The sequence below is a fragment of the Heterodontus francisci genome, chromosome 11 (genome assembly GCF_036365525.1).
Source record: "Heterodontus francisci isolate sHetFra1 chromosome 11, sHetFra1.hap1, whole genome shotgun sequence".
In the NCBI taxonomy this organism is placed as follows: domain Eukaryota; kingdom Metazoa; phylum Chordata; class Chondrichthyes; order Heterodontiformes; family Heterodontidae; genus Heterodontus; species Heterodontus francisci.
This window is the reverse complement of record NC_090381.1, coordinates 83,769,618-83,796,120: the sequence shown is the minus strand read 5'-3', so window position 1 is coordinate 83,796,120 and position 26,503 is coordinate 83,769,618. Positions and strand designations below refer to the sequence as shown.

At 42.7% G+C, this 26,503-nt stretch overlaps 1 protein-coding gene across 1 annotated transcript in view; it reads right to left on the bottom strand.

The window, feature by feature from the left end:
- The window catches only part of LOC137375040 (ATP-binding cassette sub-family C member 5-like), a 184,189-nt gene that overhangs the window by 92,199 nt on the left and 65,487 nt on the right, over positions 1-26,503 (bottom strand). The window contains exons 15-17 of the mRNA XM_068041664.1: positions 22,930-23,133; positions 18,417-18,560; positions 1,364-1,463 (exon numbers count right to left, since the gene is read on the bottom strand). Of these exons, the coding sequence (XP_067897765.1) occupies positions 1,364-1,463; positions 18,417-18,560; positions 22,930-23,133 (448 nt within the window). The remainder of the gene's footprint in view (positions 1-1,363; positions 1,464-18,416; positions 18,561-22,929; positions 23,134-26,503) is intronic.

Sequence of the window (26,503 nt, the reverse complement as noted above, 5' to 3'; positions counted from 1 at the left end):
TCATTCAACTGACCACTGCTTGGCTGCGCCAGCTGTTTACAGAGCCAAACACAGCATGGGTGGTTGATCAAACTGTGCACCGACGCGGAGAACTCGCAGCCGACTCAGAGTCCCAGGGGCATCACTCACGCAAGATGCAGGAGGCCATGAAAGTTGACCTTTTATATTGAGAAGTGAGCCTGCAGCTTAGGTGAATATCATGTCTGTTGATCCACCTGATTGCCTGTTATGTGATCATGCTGTGCGCAAATTTGCTGCTGTTTTTTTTAACCACGTGACAAGAGCCACTCTTAAAAAAAAAACTGTTGTGTTGTGTTACAGGGGGTTCATGGAATTTTTCTAACTTGCGGGGAGGGATGGGGGTGGGGGGCGACCGCCGAAGCAAAAAGGTTGAGGACCTCTGATGTAAGAAATGTTCTGAAAAGGATATTTTCATCTTCCTTGTTTTGAGAAATAAGCTTTAGATAACTTGCTGGGTTTACTGTTTCTATATATGGAGAAATCAGGTTACCAGTTTTACCCGTAAATAAATCGAGTAATTCTTGACCATCTTAAAGCTTTTGCAACTCTTCTCTGTCAGCACCAAAGTATAGAAAGGAGGCCCCCAGGCAATAACCTCAACAATAAAACATTTTAGGGAACTTGGTTTGCAAATCTTTCCATTGACAACCTGGATTTACATCTGCAGATTGTGAATATCTGGGAACAGGATGATTCCATTTGACCCATTCTTCAAATGAAACATTAAACCAAAGCCCAGTCTACTTGTTTAGCTGGGGATTAAAGATCCCTCACCAATATTTGAAGAAAAGCAAAAAAAAAATCCAGGTGTCCTAGCCAACATACCTCTCCCAACAGATTAACTGGTCACTTACCTCATTTGAGAGACAGCACCATCAAAGAATGAGTCATATTTACCTACCTGTCACTGCACTCCAGAAGTGAAATCCTTGAGATATTTTGACATAAGGTACTTTTTAAATGCATGCATATTTGTCACTATACCTTCACAGTGTGACTCTATCGCTAGACTTCGCAGATCCACATCAAATGAAATGACTCCACAAACTGGGTCTGAAAAGTTGGTATTTTTGATACATGACTAGCATTTTAAAATCATTCAGCAGTTGAAGAATGCTCTTGAACTCCACATCCTTACCAGTGATTCAATCCTGCTCTCAGCCTACTTTACTCCTTTAAGACTTTGCTTAAGACTGACCTCTGACCAAGCTTTTGGCCATCCCTGCTGCGATCTCCTTCCTTGGCTCAGCATCCTTTTTTTGATTACTTCTCTTTGAAGTGCCTTGGGACGTTTTTCTACATTCCTACATTAATGGCATTATAGCTGCTGTTATGAATTCACCTGCTGCCTTATTTGTGTTTCTTTCCTTCTTCACAGATCCAGTCTGGCCTTTTTCTTGAGGTTTCTTTAAGGAACTGTTGGTATTATTTTTATTGTTTACCTGAAAAATAGCCGAAGAGTGACATTAGAGTACAGAATCAAGATAAGCTAAAGCTCGCTTTAGATACTTCTGTAAATATTTTTCCCACGTGATTAAGTAATGCTGCTCATCTAATCATATTTGCTAAGTTTATAGCTCACATTGTCATTAATCCTAATTCTAAATTCAATAAAACAGATTACCTACTGTATATATGTTTTTTTCTCATCTTTTAAAAGCTCAACCTCTACAAATAAATAAGATATACTGCAGTCATAAATTTCCAATAATGGTGGGGTGCAAAAAGCATCAAAAATGTCCCTTTAAGAAATTTGTATTCGAGCTGGTCAGTTGACCTCCATCCTGGTGTCTATAGCAGCCTGTTTCTTGGGCCATATCCTTACTATGACTAAAGCAATGACAAGTGAGGCCCGAAGAGAAATGAACCATTCAAACTAGGGTGGGCTGAAAGGAATATTTGCATGCTGAAGATTAATTTATTTCAAAGGAAGAAAACTATACCTAGTGCAAGTCATTTAACAACTTTTCTGATTCAACCTTCACAACGAACAGTAGTATACCAAGCGGCAGAGAAGACTGTCAGGACTTATGGACATGCACCTTTGTGCTAGCTTATTAGTATAATCGTGCCAAAGCACTTCCTGACCTTGGCTTTGATAGAAAAAAAAATGTACTTTAAAGAACAGATGTTGTACAGCACAGAATCCCACACATTTGCTTTCTCTACCAGATAGCAGAGTAGGCCTCACCAGGGGGATAACACCTGCCGCTCATCATGCTTTAGACTCAAAGAAACCATACACAGTAACTCGACACCAGCCCACTGATAATTAAAAAGGCTTGGTGACATTGCGAAAGACAGATAAGAAGCCTGAGGATGTGGGGAAATACAATGTTTGAAAAAACATGGAATTATCCTCAACCATGTCAAATCAATAGTATAACTTTACTCATTGGTCATACAGATTTATTTTTACAATTACACATGAATAAGGTGTAAACAGACCAAAGCTATTTGTAAATTCAACCTAGGAAGACTGAGCTCAAGACCACGCTTCCCCAGCCAACTTCACATGGCTGCAAGTACTTGACCTTATTTGGTGGATTAAGCTTTGAATAGGTGAAACCTTGCTTCTGAGAATATTGCCTGACCACTGATTGAACTTGCATCAATATAACTAGCTTGTTAACATGTCAAGTGAAGCCAATGATGGCTAACTTCTGAAGGGCAATTTACTAATGTCACTCTAAAGGAAATGACCTTGACTACACAAATCATTCAAACCCCCTATATAAAAGGCACATGCTTTATGGTCATCAATTAAGTCATAATTCCTTTCAACAGCAGTTTTATCTTCGACCTCAGCAGCATGACTTCCTGAGACAATTCACAGAATCACAGAATACAGTGAAGAGGCCCTTCGGCCCATCGAATCTGCACTGATGCATTAAAGACACCTGACCTGTCTATCTAATCCCATAGCCTTGAATGTTATGATGTGCCAAGTGCTCATCCAGGTACTTTTTAAAGGAAGTGAGGCAACCCACCTCTATCACCCTCCCAGGCAGTGCATTCCAGACCGTCACCACCCTCTGGGTAAAAAAGTTCTTCCTCAAATCCCCCTTAAACCTCCTGCCCCTCACCATAAACTTGTGTCCCCTCGTAACTGAGCCTTCAACCAAGGGGAACAGCTGCTCCCTATCCACCCTGTCCATGCCCCTCATAATCTTGTACACCTCGATCAGGTCAGCCCTTAGTCTTCTCTGCTCCAGCAAAAACAACCCAAGCCTATCCAACCTCTCTCACAGCTTAAATGTTCCATCCCAGGCAACATCCTGGTGAATCGCCTCTGCAACTCCTCCAGTGCAATCACATCCTTCCTATAATGTGGCGACCAGAATTGTACACACTACTCCAGCTGTGGCCTTACCAAAGTTCTATACAACTCCAACATGACCTCCCTGCTTTTGTAATCTATGCCCCGATTGATAAAGGCAAGTGTCCCATATGCCTTTTTCACCACCCTATTAACCTGCCCTTCTGCCTTCAGAGATCTATGGACAAACATGCCAAGGTCCCTTTGTTCCTCTGAACTTCCCAGTGTCAGGCTATTCATTGAATTCTTCCATGTCACATTACTCCTTCCAAAGTGTATCACCTCACACTTTTCAGCGTTAAATTCCATCTGCCACTTTTCTGCCCATTTGACCATCCCGTCTATATCTTCCAGTAACCCAAGAAGCTCAACCTCACTATTAACCACTTGGCCAATCTTTGTGTCATCCGCGAACTTACTGATCCTACCCCCCACATAGTCATCTATGTCGTTTATATAAATGACAAACAATAGGGAACCCAACACAGATCCCTGTGGTACGCCACTGGACACCGGCTTCCAGTCACTAAAACAGCCATCTGTCATCACTCTCTGTCTCCTACAGCTAAGCCAATTTTGAATCCACCTCATCAAGTTACCCTGTATCCCATGTGCATTTGCTTTCTTGATAAGTCTCCCATGTGGAACCTTGTCAAAGGCTTTGCTGAAATCCACGTAAACTACATCAACTGCACTACCCTCATCTACACACCTGGTCACATGCTCAAAAAATTCAATCAAATTTGTTAGGCATGACCTCCCTCTGACAAAGCCAGGCTGACTATTCCTAATCAAATTTTGCCTCTCCAAGTGGAGATAGATTCTCTCCTTCAGAATTTTCTCCAATAGTTTCCCGACCACTGACGTGAGACTCACTGGTCTGCAGTTCCCTGGCTTATCTCTACAACCTTTCTTAAATAATGGGACCACATTAGCTGTTATCCAGTCCTCTGGCACCTCCCCCGTGGCCAGAGAGGAATTAAAAATTCGGGTCAAAGCCCCTGCAATCTCCACCCTCGCCTCCCACAGCATCCTGGGACACAAATCGTCCAGACCTGGAGATTTGTCCACTTTTAAGCCTGCCAAAACCTCCAATACCTTGTCACTCCCTATGACAATTTGCTCAAGAACCTCACAGTCTCTCTCTCCAAGTTCCATATCTACATCCTTATTCTCTTGGGTGAAGACAGATGTGAAGTATTCGTTCAACACCCTACCAATGTCCTCTGGCTCCACCCACAGATTTCCCCTTTGGTCCCTAATGGGTCCTACTCTTTCCCTGGTTATCCTCTTCCCATTGATATACTTATAGAATATCTTGGGATTTTCCCTACTTTTGCCAGCCAGAGCTTTCTCATATCCCCTCTCTGCTCTCCTAATTGCTTTCTTAAGCTCCATCCTACACTTTCTGTACTCCACTAATGCTTCCGTTGATTTGCTCTCCTTGTATTTGCTAAAAGCCACTCTTTTCCTTCTCATCGTACCCCGAATGTTTCAGGTCATCCATGGTTCTCTGGGCTTGTTGCTCCTACCTATTACCCTGTACCCTCCCCATTTCCTTTTTGAATGTCCCCCACTGCTCTTCTGTAGATTTCCCGACAAGTAACTCTTTCCAGTCTACCTTGGCCAGATACTGCCTTATTTTACTAAAATTCGCTCTTCCCCAATCCAAAACCTTTTTTTGCAACTTGTCTATTTCTTTCTCCATAACAAGCTTAAATTGTACCATGTTGTGGTCACTAATACCAAAATTCTCCCCCACCAACACATCAACCACCTGTCCGGCTTCATTCCCCAGAATTAGGTCCAGCACTGCACCCTCCCTTGTTGGATCCTCTACATAATGAGCTAAAAAGTTCTCCTGTATACATTTTAAGAACTCCACTCCATCTCAGCCCTCAACACGACGACTATCCCAATTCATGTTGGGAAAGTTGAAATCACCTGATATAATTACCTTATTATTTTTACACACCTCTCCAAATTGCACACATATTTGCTCCTCAATTTCCCGCTGACTATCTGGGGGTCTATAATAAACACCTAGCAATGTGGCTGTCCCTTTTTTATTCCTAAACTCTACCCATAAAGCTTCATTTGATGCCCCCTCCAAGATATCATCTCTCCTTACTGCAGTAACTGACTCCTTAACTAATATTGCAATGCCCCCTCCTCTTTTATCTCCTCCTCTGTCTCGCCTGAAGATTCTATATCCCGGGATATTGAGCTGACAATCCTGCCCCTCCCTCAACCATGTCTCCGTAATAGCTACTATATCACAATTCCACGTGTCAATCCTTGCCCTTAACTCATCCGTTTTACCTGTAATACTCCTGGCATTAAAGTAGAGGCCATCCATCCTGGTCTTACTCCCTTGAAACTTACTTCTGCTGTATTCCCTCTGACTTGTTTGCTTTCCTGTGTTTAGCTATGTCCCCATTCTGCTGGGAATCTGCGTCCCCTCCCCTTGCCAAATTAGTTTAAACTCCTCCCAACAGCACTAGCAAACCCGCCAGCAAGGATGTTAGTCCCCCTCTGGTTCAGATGTAGACCTCCCGCTTGTACAGGTCCCACCTTCCCCAGAAACGGTCCCAGTGGTCCAGGAATCTAAAACCCTCCCTCCTGCACCAACTCTTAAGCCACGCATTCATCTGTGCTATTCTCCTATTTCTATACTTGCTAGCACGTGGCACTGGGAGTAATCCAGAGATTACAACCCGAGAGGTCCTGCTTTTTAGTCTACTGCCTAACTTCCTGAATTCTTGATGCAAGACCTCATCCCTCTTTCTACCGATGTCATTGGTACCAACATGTACCGTGACCTCTGCCTTATCACCCTCCCCCTTCAGGATACCCTGCAGCCATTCAGTGACATCCCGGACCCGGGCACCAGGGAGGCAACATACCATCCTGGAGTCACCTTGATGACCACAGTAGCGCCTATCTGTTCCCCTGACTATAGAATCCCCTCTTACTATTGCTCTTCCTCTCTTTCCCCCTTCCTGTGCAGACAGGCTGCTTGTGGTGCCAGAAGCTTGGCTCTGTCCGCACTCCCTGGAGGAACCAGCCTCATCAGCCTCCAAAATGGAATACTGATTTGCAAGCAGGACCCCAGGGGACTGCTGAACTACCTGTCTGTTTCTCTTGGACTGCCTGGTGGTCACCCATTCCCTTCCTTCCTCAAGTCCCTTCATGTTAACATTCCCATAATTAAAATGATTATGGCTTTAAACTGCCAAAGTTGTGATATTATCACAAGGCATGATCTGTAAACATTCAGTGCTAAATTTGAATAGAGAAACTGAAGTTAAGCCATGACTGGAGATTAGTCCTTACATACAAAGGGGAGGCGGTGGCGTAGTGGTATCGTCACTGGACTAGTAATCCAGAGACCCAGGGTATTGCTCTGGGGACATGGGTTCAAATCGCACAGTGGCGCAGTGGTTAGCACCGCAGCCTCACAGCTCCAGGGACCCGGGTTCGATTCTGGGTACTGCCTGTGCGGAGTTTGCAAGTTCTCCCTGTGTTTGCGCGGGTTTTCGCCGGGTGCTCCGGTTTCCTCCCACATCCAAAGACTTGCAGGTGATAGGTAAACTGGCCATTGTAAATTGCCCCTAGTGTAGGGAGGTAATAGGGAATATGGGATTGCTGTACGGTTAGTATAAATGGGTGGTTGTTGGTCCGCACAGACTCGATGGGCCGAAGGGCCTGTTTCAGTGCTGTATCTCTAAATAAAAATAAATAATTAATAAATCTGGAATGAAAAGCTAGTCTAATGATGGCCATGAAACCATTGTCAATTGTTGTAAAAACCCATCTGGTTCACTAATGTCCGTTAGGGAAGAAAATCTGCTCTCCTTACCTGGTCTGGCCTACATGTGACTCCAGACCTACAGCAATGTGGTTAACTCTTACATGCCCTCTGAAATGGCCTAGCAAGCCACTCAGTTGTACCTAACCGCTACGAAGTCAATAAAAAGGAATGAAACCGGACGGACCACCCGGCATCGACCTAGGCACCGGAAACGACGACGGCAAACCCAGCCCTGTCAACCCTGCAAAGTCCTCCTTACTAACATCTCGGGGCTTGTGCCAAAGTTGGGAGAGCTGTCCCGCAGACTAGTCAAGCAACAACCTGACATAGTCATATCCACGGAATCATACCTTAACGACACTGTCCCCGACACTGCAATCACTGTTCCTGGGTATGTACTGTCCCACCGGCAGGACAGACCCAGCAGAGGTGGCGGGACAGTGGTCTACAGTAGGGAGGGAGTTGCTCTGGGAGTCCTCAACATCGACTCCCGACCCCATGAGAAGTCTCATGGCATCAGGTCAAACATGGGCAAGGTAACCTCCTACTGATTACCACCTACCGCCCTCCCTCAGCTGATAAGTCAGTATTCCTCCATGTTGAACACCACTTGGAGGAAGCACTGAGGGTGGAAAGGGCACAATATGTACTCTGGGCGGGGGACTTCAATGTCCACCAAGTGTGGCTCGGTAGCACCACTACTGACCGAGCTGGCCGCGTACTAAAGTACATAGCTGCTAGACTGGGTATGCAGCAGGTGGTGAGGGAACCAACCAGAGGGGAAAACATACTTGACCTCGTCCTCACCAATCTGCCTGCCGCAGATTCATCTGTCCATGACAGTATTGGTAGGAGTGACCACCGCACAGCCCTTGTGGAGACGAAGTCCCGCCTTCACATCGTGTTGTGTGGCACTACCACCGTGCTAAATGGGATAGATTTCGAACAGATCTAGCAATGCAAAACTGGGCATCCATGAGGCGCTGTGGGCCATCAGCAGCAGCAGAATTGTGCTCAACCACAATCTGTAACCACATGGCCTGGCATATCCCCCACTCTACCATTACCATCAAGCCAGGACACCAACCCTGGTTCAACGAAGAGTGCAGTAGGGCATGCCAGGAGCAGCACCAGGCATACCTCAGAATGAGGTGTCAACCTGGTGAAGCTACAACACAGGACTATCTGCATGCCAAACTGCGTAAGCAGCACGCGATAGACAGAGCTAAGCGATCCCATAACCAACGGATCAGATCTAAGCTCTGCAGTCCTGCCACATCCAGCCGTGAATGGTGGTGGACAATTAAATAACTAACTGGAGGAGGTGGCTCCACAAATATCCCCATCCTCAATGATGGGGGAGCCCAGCACATCAGTGCGAAAGATAAGGCATTTGCAACAATCTTCAGCCAGAAGTGTCGAGTTGATGATCCATCTCGGCCTCCTCCTGGAGTCCCCAGCATCACAGATGCCAGATTTCAGCCAATTCAATTCACTCCGCGTGATATCAAGAAACGACTGAAGACACGGGATACTGCAAAAGCTATGGGCCCTGACAATATTCCGGCAATAGTACTGAAGATCTGTGCTCCAGAACTTGCCGCGCCCTAGCCAAGCTGTTCCAGTACAGCTACAACACTGGCATCTACCCTGCAATGTGGAAAATTGCCCAGGTATGTCCTGAACACAAAAAGCAAGACAAGTCCAACCCGGCCAATTACCGCCCCATCAGCCGAATCTCAATCATCGGTAAAGTGATGGAAGATGTCATCAACAGTGCCATCAAGCAACACTTGCTTAGCAATAACATGCTCAGTGATGCTCAGTTTGGGTTCCGCCAGGGCCACTCAGCTCCTGACCTCATTACAGCCTTGGTTCAAACATGGACAAAAGAGCTGAACTCAAGAGGTGAGGCGAGAGTGACTGCCCTTGACATAAAGGCAGCATTTGACCGACTATGGCATCAAGAAGCCCTAGCAAAACTGAGGTCAATGGGAATCAGGGGGCAAACCCTCCGCTAGCTGGAGTCATAGCTAGCGCAAAGGAAGATGGTTATGGTAAAACGATTTACAGAGCGAGTTGGAATGACCTGGACTCGTTGCCTACCAGGGTGGTGGAAGCAGAGATGAAGAATGATTTTAAAAGGAAATTGGATAGGCACTTAAGGGAAATAAACTTGCAGGGCTTCGGGAATAGAGCACAGGAATGGGCCAAATGGCCTCCTTCTGGGCTGCAATGATTTTATGACCCGAGAGTTGAATGGCGATGCCTTTAAATAACACTGGTGGGGTGGGGTCCCTTGAGCGGCTGAGCACATGTTTCAGGATAAAATTAATAGTCACATGGACAAATGCAGGTTAATAAATGAAAGCCAGCATGGATTTCTTAAGGGAAAATCATGCTTAATTTACTTGTTGGAGTTTTTTGAGGAGGTAGTGGAGAGGGTTGATGAGGGCAATAAATCTGATGTGGTGTACATGGACTTTCAAAAGGCGTTTGACACAGTGCCTTACAACAGACATTTGAGCAATGTTATAGCTCCTGGATAAAAGGGGCAGTAGCAACATGGATTTGGAATTGGCTGAGTGACAGAAAACAAAGAATAGTGGTTAATGGATGTTTTTCGGGCTGGAGGAAGGTTTATAGCGGAGTTCCCCAGGGGTCTGTGTTGGGACCCTTGCTTTTCCTGATATATATTAATGACCTAGAACTTGGTGGATGATACGAAACTTAGAAGCATTGTGAGCTGTGAGGAAGATTGTGTCGAACTCCAAAAGGACATCGAAAAGTTGGTGGAATGGGCAGACAGGTGGCAGATGAAGTTCAATGCAGAGAAATGTGAAGTGATTCATTTTGGTAGGAAGAACATGGAGACACAATATAAAATAAAGGGTACAACTCTAAAGGGGATGCAAGAGCAGAGGGACCTATGTGTATATGTGCATAAGTCATTGAAGGTGGCAGGACAGGTTGAGAGAGAGGTTAATAAAGCATACAGTATCCTGGGCTTTATTAATAGGGGCATAGAGTACAAGAGCAAGGAAGTTATAATGAACTAGTATAAGACACTAGTTTGGCCGCAACTGGACTATTGCATCCAGTTCTGGGCGCTGCATTTAGGAAAGACGTGAGGGCATTGGAGAAAGTACAGAAAGGATTCACAAGAATGGTTCCAGGGATGAGGAACTTCAGTTATGAAGAGAGATTGGAGAAGTTAGGACTGTTTTCTTGGAGAAGAGAAGGCTAAGAGGTGATTTGATAGAGGTATTCAAAATCATGAGAGGTCTGGACAAAGCAGATAGGGAGAAACTGTTCCCACTCATGGAAGGATGGAGAAGGAGAGCACACAGATTTAAAGTAATGGGTAAGAGAAGCAACAGTGACATGAGGAAAAACGTTTCACGCAGCGTGTGGCTAAGGTATGGCATGCACAGAGTGTAGTGGAGACAGGTTCAATTGAAGCATTCAAAAGGGAATTAAGACTGTTTTAGGAGAAGGAAGAATGTGCAGGGTTACGGGGAGAAGGCAGGGGAATGGCACTAAGTGAATTGCTCTTTCGGAGGGCTGGTGCAGACAGGATGGGCCGAATGGCCTTCTTCTATGTTGTAACAATTATGTGGTTCTATGTTGTGTGGTTCTAAAGAACTCCAATAAATTGGATAAACATGATTTCCCTTTCACAAAACCATGTCGAATCTGCCTGATTACCTTGAATTTTTCTAAGTGCCCTGCTATAATGTCTTTAATAATAGCTTCTAACATTTTCCCCAAGACCTGCAGTTTCCTGCTTTCTGTCTCCCTCCCTTTTTGAATAAAGGAGTTACAATCGCTATTTTCCAATCTAATGGAACCTTCTCCGAATCTAGGGAATTTTGGAAAATTAAAGCCACGCATCAACTATCTCACTAGTCACTTTTTTTAGGACCCTAGGATGAAGTCCATCAGGACCCAGGGACTTGTCAGCCTGCAGCTCCAACAATTTGCTCAGTACCACTTCCCTGCTGGTGAGTGTGATTTTCTTGAATTCCTCCCTTGCTTCCATTTTCTGATTTACAGCTATTTCTGGGATGTTACTTGCATCCTCCATAGTGAAGACCGAAGCAAAATACCTTTTCAATTCATCTGCCATCTCTTTATTTTCCCTGATTAATTCCCCAGACTCACTTTCCATAGGGCCAACACTCTGTTAACTTTTCTTTTTTAAATATCTATACAATAGATATCTTACGATCTGTTTTTATATTTCTAGCTGGCTTTCTCTCATAGGAACATAGGAAGATAGGAACAGGAGTCGGCCATTCAGCCCCTTGAGCCTGTCCCACCATTCAATGAGATCATGGCTGATCCGCGGCCTAACTCCATATACCTGCCTTTGGCCCATATCCCTTAATATCTTTGCTTAACAAAAATCTATCTGATTTAAAATTAACAACTGTTCTAGCTTCAACTGCTGTTTGTGGGAGAGAGTTCCAAACCTCTACCACCCTTTGCGTAAAGACGTGCTTCCTGACATCTCTCTTGAACGGTCTGGTCCTAATTTTTAGACTATGTCCCCTAGTTTTAGAATCTCCAACCAGTGGAAATAGTTTATCTTTATCTAGCCTGTCTTTTCCTGTTAATATCTTGAAGACTTTGATCAGATCACCCCTTAACCTTCTAAATTCTAGCGAAAACAGGCCTAATTTGTGTAAGCTCTCCTCGTAACTTAACCCCTGTAGTCCAGGTATCATTCTAGTAAACCTACGCTGCACGCCCTCCAAGGCCAATATATCCTTCTTAAGGTGTGGTGCCCAAAACTGCTCACAGTACTCCAAGTGGGGTGTAACACAGCTGCAGCATAACTTCTGTGTCTTTATACTTCAATCCTCTAGATATAAAGGCTAGCATTCCATTAGCTTTTTTGATTATTTTCTGCACTTGCTCGTGGCATTTTAAAGATCTATGCACCTGAACCCCCAAAACTCTTTGGACATCCACTGTACTTAACCTCCTCCCATTTAGAAAGTACCCTGCTCTACCCTCTTTCGGTCCAAAATGGATAATCTCACACTTGCCCACATTGAAATCCATCTGCCACAGTTTTGCCCACTCACCTAGTCTGTCAATATCTCTTTGCAATTTTATGCTATCATCTAGACTGTCTAAAATGCCGCCTAACTTTGTATCATCAGCAAATTTGGATATATGACTTACTATGCCATCATCCAAGTCGTTAACGAATAATGTGAATAATTGAGGTCCCAACACAGATCCCTGTGGAACACCACTAGTCAATCGGACTACTTACCCATTATCCCCACTGTCTGTCGCCTATCACTCAACCAACTTCCGAACCGTCAATAATTTGCCCTCAACTCCATGGGCTTCTACATTAGTTAACAGTCTCTTATGTGGGACTTTATCAAATGCCTTCTTGAAGTCCATATAAATGACATCCATAGACATTTCCCTGTCCACTACCTTGGTCACCTCTTCAAAAAATTCAATGAGATTTGTCAGGCATGACCTTCCCATCATGAATCCATGCTGGCTGTCCCTGATTAACTGAAAATTTTCTAGGTGTTCAATCACCTATCCTTGATTATAGACTGCAGCAACTTCCCCACCACAGATGTCAGGCTAACTGGTCTGTAATTTCCTTGGTTCCCCCTTTCACCCTTCTTAAAAAGTGGAGTGACATGTGCAACTTTTCAATCCAGAGGGACCACTCCTAAATTTAGGGAACTCTGAAAGACTGTAGGGCATCTACAATGTGCTCCCCTACTTCCTTTAACACCCTCAGATGGAAACTGTCAGGTCCTGGGGATTTCTCAGAAACTATCCCAAACACATTCCAGAAATTCACTACCTTTCTGAAAGGTGCTAGTTTGCCTCTCCCAATCTATGTGTAAGTTAAAATTCCCCCATTAATACAACTCTGCCTTTGTTACACACTTGCCTAATTTGTGCATTTATACAATCTAACACCTCAGAACTGCTACCAGGGGGTCTATACACAACACCTATTACAGTTTTAGATTCTTTTCTGTTCCTCAATTCCACCCATAAGGTCTCCACTGGATGCTTTCCCCTCATTATATCCCCCCTCACCAATGAGGTGATATTATTTCTAATCAGTAAGGCTACTCCACCCCCTCTGCCATTTCCCTGTCCCTCCTGTAAACTTTATAACCAGGTATATTTAGTTCACAGTCCCGACCATCCTGCAGCCACGTCTCCGCAATGGCCATCACATCATAATCTTCCATTTGAATTTGCACCTGCAGCTCATGTAGTTTATTCCTTACACTCCGTGCATTTGTATATAGAACTCTTATTTGGGCTATACGCTCTAACCGCTCCCTCAGCACTGATGCTTTATTCGCCTGTTTATTATTTCTTACTTCTGGTTTAACCAGTATACTTCTTGCAGTTTGGTAACAATCAGCCTCAACACTAACCTGCACTCCTACCTTCTCCTTTAACTTCCTGTTTTTCCATACAACTGAACCCTCCCCCCCACTATTTAGTTTAAAGCCCTATCTACAGCCCTAGTCACGCAATTCACCACACCTCTGGTCCCAGCATGATTTAGGTAGGGCCCGTCCCATCGGAACAGCTCCCTCCTTCCCCAGTACTGGTGCCAATGTCCCACGAATTCGAACCCATTTCTCCCACACCAATCCTGGAGCCACGCATTTACCTCTTTAATCTTATTGATCCTTTGCCAATTTGCTCGTGGCTCAGGTAGTAATCTGGGGATTACCACCTTTTTGGTTCTGCTTTTTAATTTAGCCCCTAGTTGCTCATATTCCCTCAGCAGAACCTCTAACCTCGTTCTACCTATATCATTGGTACCTACATGGACCACGACAACTGGATCTTTCCCCTCCTACTCCAAGTTCCTCTGCAGCCCAGATGAGATATCCCGAACCCTGGCACCAGGTAGGCAACAGAGCCTTTGGGACTCTCGATCCTGGCCACACAGGACAGTGTCTATGCCCCTAACTATACTATCCCCGATTACGACTACATTTCTCTTTTCTCCCCCCGCTTGAATCGCTCCCTGTACCACGGTGCTGTGGTCAGTTTGCTCATCCTCCCTACAGTCCCTGCTCTCGTCCACACAGGGAGCAATAATCTCGAAACTGTTGGACAAGGACAATGGCTGCAGCTCCTACAGTACTACCTCCTGGATCCCTCCACTTGCCTCACTCACAGTCACACCCTCCTGTCCCTGACCACTCACCGAATTCACAGTAGTTAATCTAAGGGGTGTGACTGCCTCCTGAAACACAGCGTCCAGGTAACACTCCTCCTCCCTGATGTGTCGCAGTGTCCGAAGCTCACACTCCAGCTCATCAACTCTGAGCTGGAGTTCCTCGAGCAGCCAACACTTGCTACAGGTGCGTTCACCAGGAACCACACTGCGGTCCACCAGCTCCCACATCATGCAGGTACAGTACATCACCCGGCCCTGCATCTCTATTTTATATAATTAGATTTTAATTTGTTATTTAAATTTCCGACTGGTCTTTAGTTTTTTCTAAACCGCTTTAGTCTTCAGTTTATTTACTTATAAATTAATCAAGTCTTACTCTATGTTGATTCAATTAAATTAAATGAAAAAGTTACCTGAATACTGACCCCAGCTGCTTTCCGTTTCCCTGCTCTCATTGTTCAATGTGACGTCACTCTGATGTCACTTTTTGATTTTTTTTTTTCTCGCTCCTCTCTCCCACACAAACCTCCAATCCTGCTGCTCCTCGGGCTCCGCTCCTCTCTGCCTCTCTCGTTCTCTAATTTTTCCCTCCTCATCAATCGTTTAGTCGTTCTTTGTTGCTTTTTTACATTCTGTCCTATCTTCTGAACTGCCATCCATCTTTGCGCAATTATATGCTTATTCTTTAAGATACTACTTTTAACTTTTTTTAGTTAACCACAGATAGTGGGTCCTCCCTTCTATTGGCATTCTTGGTATCACTGTATCTTGACCTACAGTGAACCTTCCATATTTGGCAACAACTAGAGTACTGCGTGTAGTTCTGCTCACCACACTTTAGGAAAGATGTAAAGATGTATGGGGCCCTTGAGAGGCTGTAGAGGAGTTCGCCAGAATGGTTCCAGGGATGGGGGATTTTAGTTACAAGGTTAATTTGAAAAGCTAGGATTGTTCTTCATAGAGCAAAGGAGATTGAGAGGAGATTTAATAGACGTGTACAAAACTATAACAGGCTTAGATAAGTTAGACAAGGAAAAACTTACTTTAACTAATGGTACAAAGACTAGGGGACACAGATTGAAGGTTTTGGGCAAGAGATGCGGAAGGACCTTTTTTTGAACACAGTGGTTGGTAATAACCTGGAACTCGTGCCCACAGTGGTGGTGGAAGGGGAGATGATCAATGACTTCAAAAGGAAATTGGATGGCCATTTGAGGGAAATAAATTTGCAGGGCTACAGGGATCGAGCGGGTGAGTGGGAGTGACTGCATGGTTCTGTAGAGAGCCAGCATGGACTCGATGAGCTGAATGGTCTCCTTCTGTGCCGTAAATGACTACTCTTTTCTCGATTCTCCATAGCAAAATTAACTTGCATTTTCAAGTAACAGATAAGGGAAAATATTAGCAACGAATCTGTTTTGTACATTGTATTGTCTATCCATCCCCTCCAGTGATAACATTATGACATTATGCACTGTTGGGATTTCTATGCTCTCCCCGGATTTGGTTTGGAGGTGGGGAAAGCATATAATTGTGGTGGGCCGGGGGGGGGGGGGGGGGGATGACGGCAGGGAGGATCCGTTACGAAAGGGAAATTGTGTTTGCTAAATTTTATTTATTTATTTTTATTTAGAGATACAGCACTGAAACAGGCCCTTCGGCCCACCGAGTCTGTGCCGACCATCAACCACCCATTTATACTAACCCTACACTAATCCCATATTCCTACCACATCCCCACCTGTCCCTATATTCCCCTACTACCTACCTATACTAGGGGCAATTTATAATGGCCAATTTACCTATCAACCTGCAAGTCTTTGGCTGTGGGAGGAAACCAGAGCACCCGGCGAAAACCCACGCAATCACAGGGAGAACTTGCAAACTCCACACAGGCAGTACCCAGAATTGAACCCGGGTCGCTGGAGCTGTGAGGCTGCGGTGCTAACCACTGCGCCACTTTGCCACTTATATCAGAGTTCTTTGAAGATGTAACCAGCAAAGTGGATAAAGGAGAAGGAGTAGAGGTTATGTATTTGGATTTCCAAAAGGCATTTGATAAGGTGCCACAGAAAAGGTTACTGCAAAAGTTAAGAACTCATGGTGTTGGGGGAGTAATATGTTAGTTAGCCAATCCTCTATCCATGCTAACAGAAAACAGAGAATCAAGATAAATGGGTCATTTTCAGGTTGGAAAACTGTAACTAATGGGGTGCCACAGGGATCAGTGCTAGGGCCTCAACTATTTACAATCTATATGAATGGCTTGGATGAAGGGACCGAGTGTATTGTAGCCAAATTTTCTGATGATACAAAGATACAAAGTTGTGAAGATGATACAGAGGGTCTGCAAAGGGATACAGATAGGTGTGAATGGGCCAAAATTTGGTAGATAGAGTATAACATGGGAAAATGTGAGGTTGTCCAATTTGTTAGGAAGAATAGAAAAGCAAAATATTATTTAAATGGAGACTACAGAATGCTGCAGTCAATGAAACACAAAGTTAGCATGCAGGTACAGCAAGTACAAGAACACAAGAAATAGGAGCAGAAGTGGACCATATGGCCCATCGAGCCTGCTCCGCTATTCAATACGACCATGACTGATCTTGGACTTCAATTTTACTTTCCCGCCCGCTCCCCATATCCCTCGATTCCCTGCGAGACCAAAAATCTGTCCATCCCAGCCTTAATTGTATTCAATGATGGAGCATCCACAATCCTCTGGGGTAAAGAATTCCAAAGATTCACAACCCTTTGAGTGAAGTAATTTCTCCTCATCTCAGTCTTGAATGATTGACCCCCTTATCCTGAGACGGTGTCCCCGTATGGTAGATTCTAGTAATTAGGAAGGCAAATGAATATTGGCCTTGATTGCAATGGGGGAATGGAATATAAAAGTAGGGAAATCTTACTACAACTGTGTAGGATGGTGGTGAGACCACACTTAGAGCACTCTGTAGTCTTGGTCTCCTTATTTTAGGAGGGAAATTCTTGCATTCGTAGTACTTCAGAGAAGATTCACTAGGTTGATTCTCGGATGAAGGGGTTGTCTTACGAGGAATGGTTGAGTAGGTTAGGCCTATACTCATTGCAGTTTAGAAGAATGAGAGGTTGAAAAGAGTCCCTGCTCAGTGAGGGTGAAAATCTCTGCAGACTTAGGGTATGAAGGATTTATCAAATACTTTGCCCACAGTATTGCACTTTCTTATCTCTTGTCTTGGTTCACAGAGAAGGCCGGATGGTTACTGTTCAGGCTTGCACACCTTCATCCCTTTGTTACTGATGATTCATTGGTTATCTGATTGCTCAGTGCTGGCTGTTAGGGAGATAAGATGCTGACATCTCTGCTCGGTGAGGGGTGAGGTGGGGATGCTTTAGGCTTACCACAAGCTATGCTTAGTTTGGGGTGCATCAATATGTGCTTGATGGGAGCGGCGATGTGGGGAATGTTTTTTTTTTCCTATGTTACGTTGATATGGAAGGTGGATTTGTCCGCTTGATGATTTTGCGAACAAATATTCCAAATAATACCCTATTTTCCCTCTACCACCCAGCGCTTCTTTTATAATCAGTCAGTCTTGTTTATTCATTGGTTGTCATGTTGTTAAATACAACTGTCAACAGTTAAATTCAATGTTTCCAAAAACTGGTTTCCTTTCAACTCCATGAATCCCTCAATGTTAATATATCCCTGTTTATTCTTTAAACTGCCAAAATATGCACTCCTAGTTTTCATATTAAATATTTGCTGATCATTTTGCTGTTTTGAAACTTTATTTTTTAGTCTCACACATATCATCAGTGCCCAGGTCCATAATTTGTTTCCTGAACAGGATACATTTCAGCATTATGTGCTGCCCCATTATACTGAATAAGCAATGCACAATAAAGATCACAATACCATCAATCAGCATAAATTCTTTGGAATCTAAAGACTACTTATCATTTTTAATATATAAAAGATCAAAATGCAAAAGGTCATGTACATAGACTGCACTTAAAAGGGAAAAAAAACCACCAACCTTTTATATACATAGCTATATATAGAAATAAAATTACCTCAACGTGTGGAGTGTCTCCCAACTGTAGACTGTTGAACATTGCTGCATAATCGCCATTCAGGATCATTAATTCTTCATGTGACCCTCTCTCAGTTATACAGCCATCCTTCATTAACAGCACCTCATCACAGTCCACTAGATACTGCTCAAATTAGACAAAGAATCAATTAAGTCCTTTACGCTTCTTTATAACTCTCTCACAAGATTTTGATCAACCACAGGTTTGCAAAAATGTGCAACATTTTGTTCTGGAGATTGGTTATGGCCTAATGTAAATTATGACACAGGCCTACTAACACTATGCATTCGCCACTAATAAATTATTTTCCATTTTTGCCAAACTGAAAAACAAAACAACTTAGCAGCTTGCAATATTAATAAGTTTACCCCTGCAACTCCAAGCTGTCATCATATTCCGCTTTCCTGCTTCATCTTATCCATCGTAGCCTAGTGTTCCTAACCTCCTGCCAAGTTTTATTACTATAGCAAAAGGCTTGTTTTTCTAAAAAGCTTTTTTTTTCAGATTTGATTTCAACCTTTTTGAATTTTATAAGTTAATCAACCATTTCTTTTTAAACTGAAAATAGTAGATAACTTTCCATTGAGCCATCTTCATTTTTTGAATCAATTTTGACCACCACATGAAAGTCAGGTTTGCCTTCTCATTTACCTTCAACACTTACACTCAACAGAAAAAAATTGCACCTTTGGAAGTCAGCCTGATTTGAAACAAGCCTACAAGTATTTATCCAGAATAAACAGCAATGAAAGTTATATGACAATAAAATTGCAATGAATCAGCACAAACATTACAACGAGCAATGAAACTGATAAACACAATTCAATTATAATAGATTTGAGCCATATAAAGAGGCAGCTTAGATAAGGTGAAAGACTTCCTCTGATAAGTTACATCTGCCATTGTTCTTCATTCTTCCAATCGCCATATACAAACAAAGTACAAAGTATAATTCAAAAACTGGAATGCCCTCTGAAGACTTACATTTCAAGAGAGCTTATAGCAATCAAATTTTTATCATTCTGGACTATCTAGGCAAGATTGTGATGCCTAGTAAAAGCATGCAGAATGCTCTAAGTCACCACCCTGCAAATGGTCTCAAGCAGAACTTGGCATTTAGTGGCCTAAGAATTAACCACTGCATGAGTTAAGCAAGCTCTAACTTTCCCAATGAAGCCAGCCATCTCAGGGTATAAAGAATTAGAATTAGAATTAGAACATTACAGCGCAGTACAGGCCCTTCGGCCCTCGATGTTGCGCCGACCTGTGAAACCATCTGACCTACACTATTCCATTTTCATCCATATGTCTATCCAATGACCACTTAAATGCCCTTAAAGTTGGCGAATCTACTACTGCTGCAGGCAGGGCGTTCCACGCCCTTACTACTCTCTGAGTAAAGAAACTACCTCTCACATGTGTCCTATATCTATCACCCCTCAACTTGAAGCTATGTCCCCTCGTGTTTGCCATCACCATCCGAGGAAAAAGACACTCACTATCCACCCTATCTAACCCTCTGATTATCTTATATGTCTCTATTAAGTCACCTCTCCTCCTCCTTCTCTCCAACGAAAACAACCTCAAGTCCCTCAGCCTTTCCTCGTAAGACCTTCCCTCCATACCAGGCAACATCCTAGTAAATCTCCTCTGCACCCTTTCCATAGTTTCCACATCCTTCCTATAATGCGGTGACCAGAACTGCACGCAATACTCCAGGTGCGGTCTCACCAGAGTTTTGTACAGCTGCAGCATGACATCGTGGCTCCGAAACTCGATCCCCCTACTAATAAAAGCTAACACACCATATGCCTTCTTAACAGCCCTATTAACCTGGGTAGCAACCTTCAGGGATTTATGCACCTGGACACCAAGATCTCTCTGTTCATCTACACTACCAAGAATCTTCCCATTAGCCCAGTACTCTGCATTCCTGTTACTCCTTCCAAAGTGAATCACCTCACACTTTTCCGCATTAAACTCCATTTGCCATCTCTCAGCCCAGCTCTGCAGCCTATCTATGTCCCTCTGTACCCTACAACATCCTTCGGCAGTAGCCACAACTCCACCGACCTTAGTGTCATCTGCAAATTTACTAACCCACCCTTCTACACCCTTTTCCAGGTCATTTATAAAAATGACAAACAGCAGTGGCCCCAAAACAGATCCTTGCGGTACACCACTAGTAACTAAACTCCAGGATGAACATTTGCCATCAACCACCACCCTCTGTCTTCTTTCAGCTAGCCAATGTCTGATCCAAAGCTCTAAATCACCTTCAACCCCATACTTCCGTATTTTCTGCAATAGCCTACCGTGGGGAACCTTATCAAACGCCTTACTGAAATCCATATACACCACATCCACTGCTTTACCCTCATCCACCTGTTTGGTCACCTTCTCGAAAAACTCAATAAGGTTTGTGAGGCACGACCTACCCTTCACAAAACCGTGCTGACTATCGCTAATGAACTTATTCTTTTCAAGATGATTATAAATCCTGTCTCTTATAACCTTTTCCAACATTTTACCCACAACCGAAGTAAGGCTCACAGGTCTATAATTACCAGGGCTGTCTCTACTTCCCTTCTTGAACAAGGGGACAACATTTGCTATCCTCCAGTCTTCCGGCACTATTCCTGTCAACAATGACGACATAAAGATCAAGGACAAAGGCTCTGCAATCTCCTCCCTGGCTTCCCAGAGAATCCTAGGATAAATCCCATCTGGCCCAGGGGACTTATCTATTTTCACACTTTCCAAAATTGCTAACACCTCCTCCTTGTGAACCTCAATCCCATCTAGCCTAGTAGCCTGAATCTCAGTATTCTCAACAACATTTTCTTTCTCTACTGTAAATACTGACGCAAAATATTCATTTAACACTTGCCCTATCTCCTCTGATTCCACACACAACTTCCTACTACTATCCTTGATTGGCCCTAATCTAACTCTAGTCATTCTTTTATTCCTGATATACCTATAGAAAGCCTTAGGGTTTTCCCTGATCCTATCCACCAATGACCTCTCGTGTCCTCTCCTTGCTCTTCTTAGCTCTCCCTTTAGATCCTTCCTGGCTGGCTTGTAGCTCTCAAGCGCCCTAACTGAGCCTTCACGTCTCATCCTAACATAAGCCGCCTTCTTCCTCTTGACAAGCGCTTCAACTTCTTTAGTAAACTTGCAAACAGTAAACAGAGACTTGCAATTGATTATCCAAGTGCTGAGTAACAAGTTGTCCTAAGTGAAACTAATATCTATCTAGACGAACAAAAATCCTTTATCTAACTAAATACTAGAATAATTCCATGGTACATGCCAATTACGGGATAGTCCTTCTCAACTGAAGTAATTAGAGGCAACAGATAAAATTTCTGCACCATCATTTCCTTCCAATAGCTCACTTTTTTCCAAGTGATCCCCAATTATTTGAAACTGTTGAGTATTTTGGTGCATAGCAAGGTTTACCACAGATGCAATTCCCAACTGTAAACTTTAAGGGAAACTCCAAGTTGTGTTACACAAATTTATTGAGTAAAAGCTTGAGGAACAGCTTCTCATTTACTGATTAGGCACACTACAGCCTGCCGGACTGAACATCGAGTTCAATAATTTCAGAGCATGATGGGTCTCCCTTTTTATGCTTAGTTATTTTGTCTTTTTTTCGGTTTCCGTTTTTATTTGGTTATTTTATTTTAGGTTTTTCAGTTTGTTTAGTTTGATTCCACTGTGCTTACCCACTGTTTTGGTTTTTTAAATTTTTTTTTTATGTTTGTGCTTAGATGCTCTGTGCTTTACAGTCATTCACACCCTATCTATACTAACGCTTTGTCTTTCAGCACACCATTAACATACCGTTCGTCTTTGTTCCATGACTTTCTAGTCAGTTATTCTCTGTGACCTTGTCCTATCAATACCTTCACCTTAGTTATTTCTTGCCTCACCCCTGCTTTACTTGCTTAAAACCTTTTACATGTCTAATATTTGCCAGTTCTGAAGAAGGGTTTCTGACCTGAAACGTTAACTCTGCTTCTCTCTGCACAGATGCTGCCAGACCTGAGTATTTCCAGCATTTCTTGTTTTTATTACACAAATTTATGCTTGTAGTGATCCACAGATGGACATTTTTGCCCATCAGTTCCTTCTTCTAAAAACATTGCGATTTATACAAGTTGATCACAATAAAACATTCTCTTCACTGTTGCTGATGTAAACATGGAAAAGGCCGTGAATTAAAATAATAATTGGAACCGTGCCCTGACAGTCTCAAAAGACACTCTTATCTCAGGCAGAGTGGAATAATTATTTGGACATGTGCCAGTTATCTAACAGATAGAAATTGTGCAACTATACAATGTTCAGTGTAAATAATATTGATTATCTGAATTAATCAAAAAATTCATAAAAGGAATCTTAATTCTTATTTTATGTGCTTGCTTCAAAGATTCTCACTATTTCATAACAGCAGCAACTCATTATCCATGATGCAAGTTACCTGGAGCTGGTGGGTGATAAAGAGAACAGTCTTCAAATTCAGCTGCTTTTTAATAGCATTGTTAAAGATATGGTTTCCTACATGAGCATCCAGTGCACTGAGTGGATCATCCAAGATGTAAATATTCCTGTCGCTGTATAAAGCACGTGCCAAACTGATCCGCTGTCGTTGTCCTCCACTCAAATTAGCTCCATGTTCTCCCACCTGTTTTCCAACCAAATGGCATTATATTATTAGTCCATACAAGTAAAATTCTGGCTTCAATGCTGTGTCAGCAATAGTAAGATTCTGGCTTGAAGCCAGCCTCCATCTTTACCATAGATTCAAATGAGTGAACAGGTATCATTCGAGGTTTAATTACTTCTATTCGTGTTGTTGCGACCGAGGTTAGAGTAATGCTCTATCAATTCAGTCCTATTACTCCACAGGTCAAAGCATATTATTAAAGTTTCCCACCTACTGGAAATTAGCCAAATTAAACACCATTAACTCCCAGAATAAAACACACCAAACCAGGTATCTTTAAACAACAACAAATTAACTATTTATTAATAAACTAAATCTTAAACAATATGGAGATAAATCCATGTCTGAAAAGACTTCATAACTTCTTATTCTTCCTAACCCTCATGCACATGCACATAGATTCAAAAACCAATAGTTAACCGGTTCTAAAATGATGTTTTAAATTAGAGCTGTTTCTTAGGAATAATAAAACAACTGCGTTGAAAGTCTTGGCGGGTTACATTCTGGTTCAGTGAGATGTCCCAGAGTTGAATAGTCAGATGCCACTCAAAATCTCCAGGCGAGTTTAGATTAGATTAGATTAGATTAGAGATACAGCACTGAAACAGGCCCTTCGGCCCACCGAGTCTGTGCCGAACATCAACCACCCATTTTATACTAATCCTACACTAATCCCATATTCCCAACAAACATCCCCACCTGTCCCTATATTTCCCTACCACCTACCTATACTAGTGACAATTTATAATGGCCAATTTACCTATCAACCTGCAAGTCTTTTGGCTTGTGGGAGGAAACCGGAGCACCCGGAGAAAACCCACGCAGACACAGGGAGAACTTGCAAACTCCACACAGGCAGTACCTGGAATCGAACCCGGGTCCCTGGAGCTGTGAGGCTGCGGTGCTAACCACTTTGATTAACAGTCTCTAATGGATAGGTGTTCACGGGACTTCGGCTGCAGTAGGCATCACACAGATCTTTCAACAAGGAGTATAACAACAGGTCTATTTAGATTTTTGAATTCGCAGGCTATCAGTAGAAACTTTACTGAGAATTCCAGAACTCCCAGAAACACAAAAGGCAACAGAAACTCACTCCTGAGGTAGACTTCTTAGAGACGGGAGTAAAAAGGAATTTGCTACCTCCAATAATGCAAACATTCTTTTGTAGGGGTCTTCACCTTTTTAGGCGAAGCACAGCCTGTAGGCCAATGTAGATTTTCTACTGAGGGAAACAAATTCTTCCTTCCTTCAGAAAAGCACGCTTCGCCGGTCTGCCAGTTCAAACTGGTTCTAGTCAGTCTTTACGCGCAGTCAAACTGATACAATAAGGCACGTGGCACCTCTCTCTTGCTGTTGCTTAGGAAACAGGCTTGCAGCTCACACACTGTTCCCAGAGAATATAAAAACTGCTCTCAGTCTTAAGTTTTTAAACAGAGAGAAAAAAAAACACTTCCATGACAGTGTGTAGACAATATACAAGGAGGACTTTTATAGTACTCTGTTCTTTAACAATTTCACTATATCTAAAGGTGAAACATATATATTAGATGCAAAGCTGAAAGTCTTTTAAAGCAATGAAGTACTTTCATATTTCTTGAAACATTCTATTATCTCAAGAGACTAATCAATTGTCAGTCAACTTGTGAAAGAAAAAAGAAACTTGCATTTATTTAGCACTACTCACAACATCAGGACATCCCAAAGCACTTTACAGCCAATTAAGTACTTTTGTCGGAGATCAATAAGACCTTTTCATTCATCGAATAGTTGGTTTTTATGCAAAAGTACTGGTGCAGTGATAATATTACCAAGATACTTTGATACCTCCAGATTACTGAAGGCCAAACTGAGCTAATTTCCAAGAGGTTATGGAGTCCATTCAGGTTTTAAATGATAGTACAGCTGGGTGTTGCTTTGAAGGCAAGAGAAACATTGAGCTTAAGGATATACTTATGCAAAAAAGCAGACTAAAGATTTATTTTAAAATACAATTAGGTCTAAGCATTTTGAAGAAAGGCCTTTTATCAAGAGCAAAGGAGCACATCAACCATAAAGAAATGATGTCTTAAGTATACACGTAAAAATATCACGACAACCTGAATTAACTTCGCACCTTTAATGTCGAAACAATACCCAAGATGCTTCAGAAGCAAAACAAAAAGTTTGGAAAGATATGTGAAATGTATCTACAAGCTATGTAATCTACCTTCATCTTCCTCACACCATAGAAGCATGCAAAGTAGTAGTTTTGGAGGGGAAGGCTATGCGCAGAAATCATACTTCAGCTTTTAGACCAAAATATAATCTTACATGTTGCAATTAAATCTAGACAGCAGTATTTTTCAATTACATGAAGACTGCTCCTTGTGGCAGTCTTGTACATACTAACTAGGATCTGATTGAAAGATACAAAAGCAGTAGTTGTGAAATGGCTGGAACAACCCTCAACTTGCCCCATAATCAACTTCTTGAAAGGTCGTGGGATATTTGCACTTCACCAATAACGCGGCTATTCATTCAATCTCAATTTTCCTTCAAGTCCTTGCATCATAGGAAATAGACAGCAGAGATTGCCTAAATTCCAGCGCAATTCCAAATGTAACTTGGAAAGTCCATTAAAATTTAAAAAGTTGGGGCAAGTCTAAAGGTTCGACAGTCAGAATGGCAAAACTTATATGACTGATTTGACTTGCAAGCCCTTTTCGTAAATCAAACAACAAAAATGTATTTTTCCCTGCAAGGAACTTCAAATCATACATGGGAACATAACTGGTGATCTAAAATGGAACCCAGAAAGGCCTTGCCGGGCACAGTTTCCAAATATTTTACTGAAAATGAAACAGGAATGGGGGAAGTCTATCAATCCAAATATAAATAGAATCATAATATGATACAGCACAGAATGGGGTTATTTGCCCCAATGTGCCTATTCCAGCACTTAGAAAAAGCTATTCAATTAGTCCCACTCTCTGCTCTTCCCCCATAGCCCTGTAAATTTTCTTCCTTAAACTATTTACCCACTCTCCATTGAAAGTTTCTATTGAATCTGCTTCCACCACCCTCAGGTGGTATACTCCCGATAATAACAATCCGCTGCATAATTTTTTTTTTAATGTTCCCTCTGGTTCTTTTGCCAAATTCCTTATACTGGTGTATCTGTGTCCTCTCATTACCCATCTTTCGGCCACTGGGAAAAGTTTCTCCATCAAAATCATGGTTTTGACAACCTTTATTCAATCCCCTCTTAACCTTCTCTGCTCTGAAGAGAACAATTCCAGCTTCTCTAGTCTCTCCACATAACTGAAGTCTTGCATCCCTAGTACCA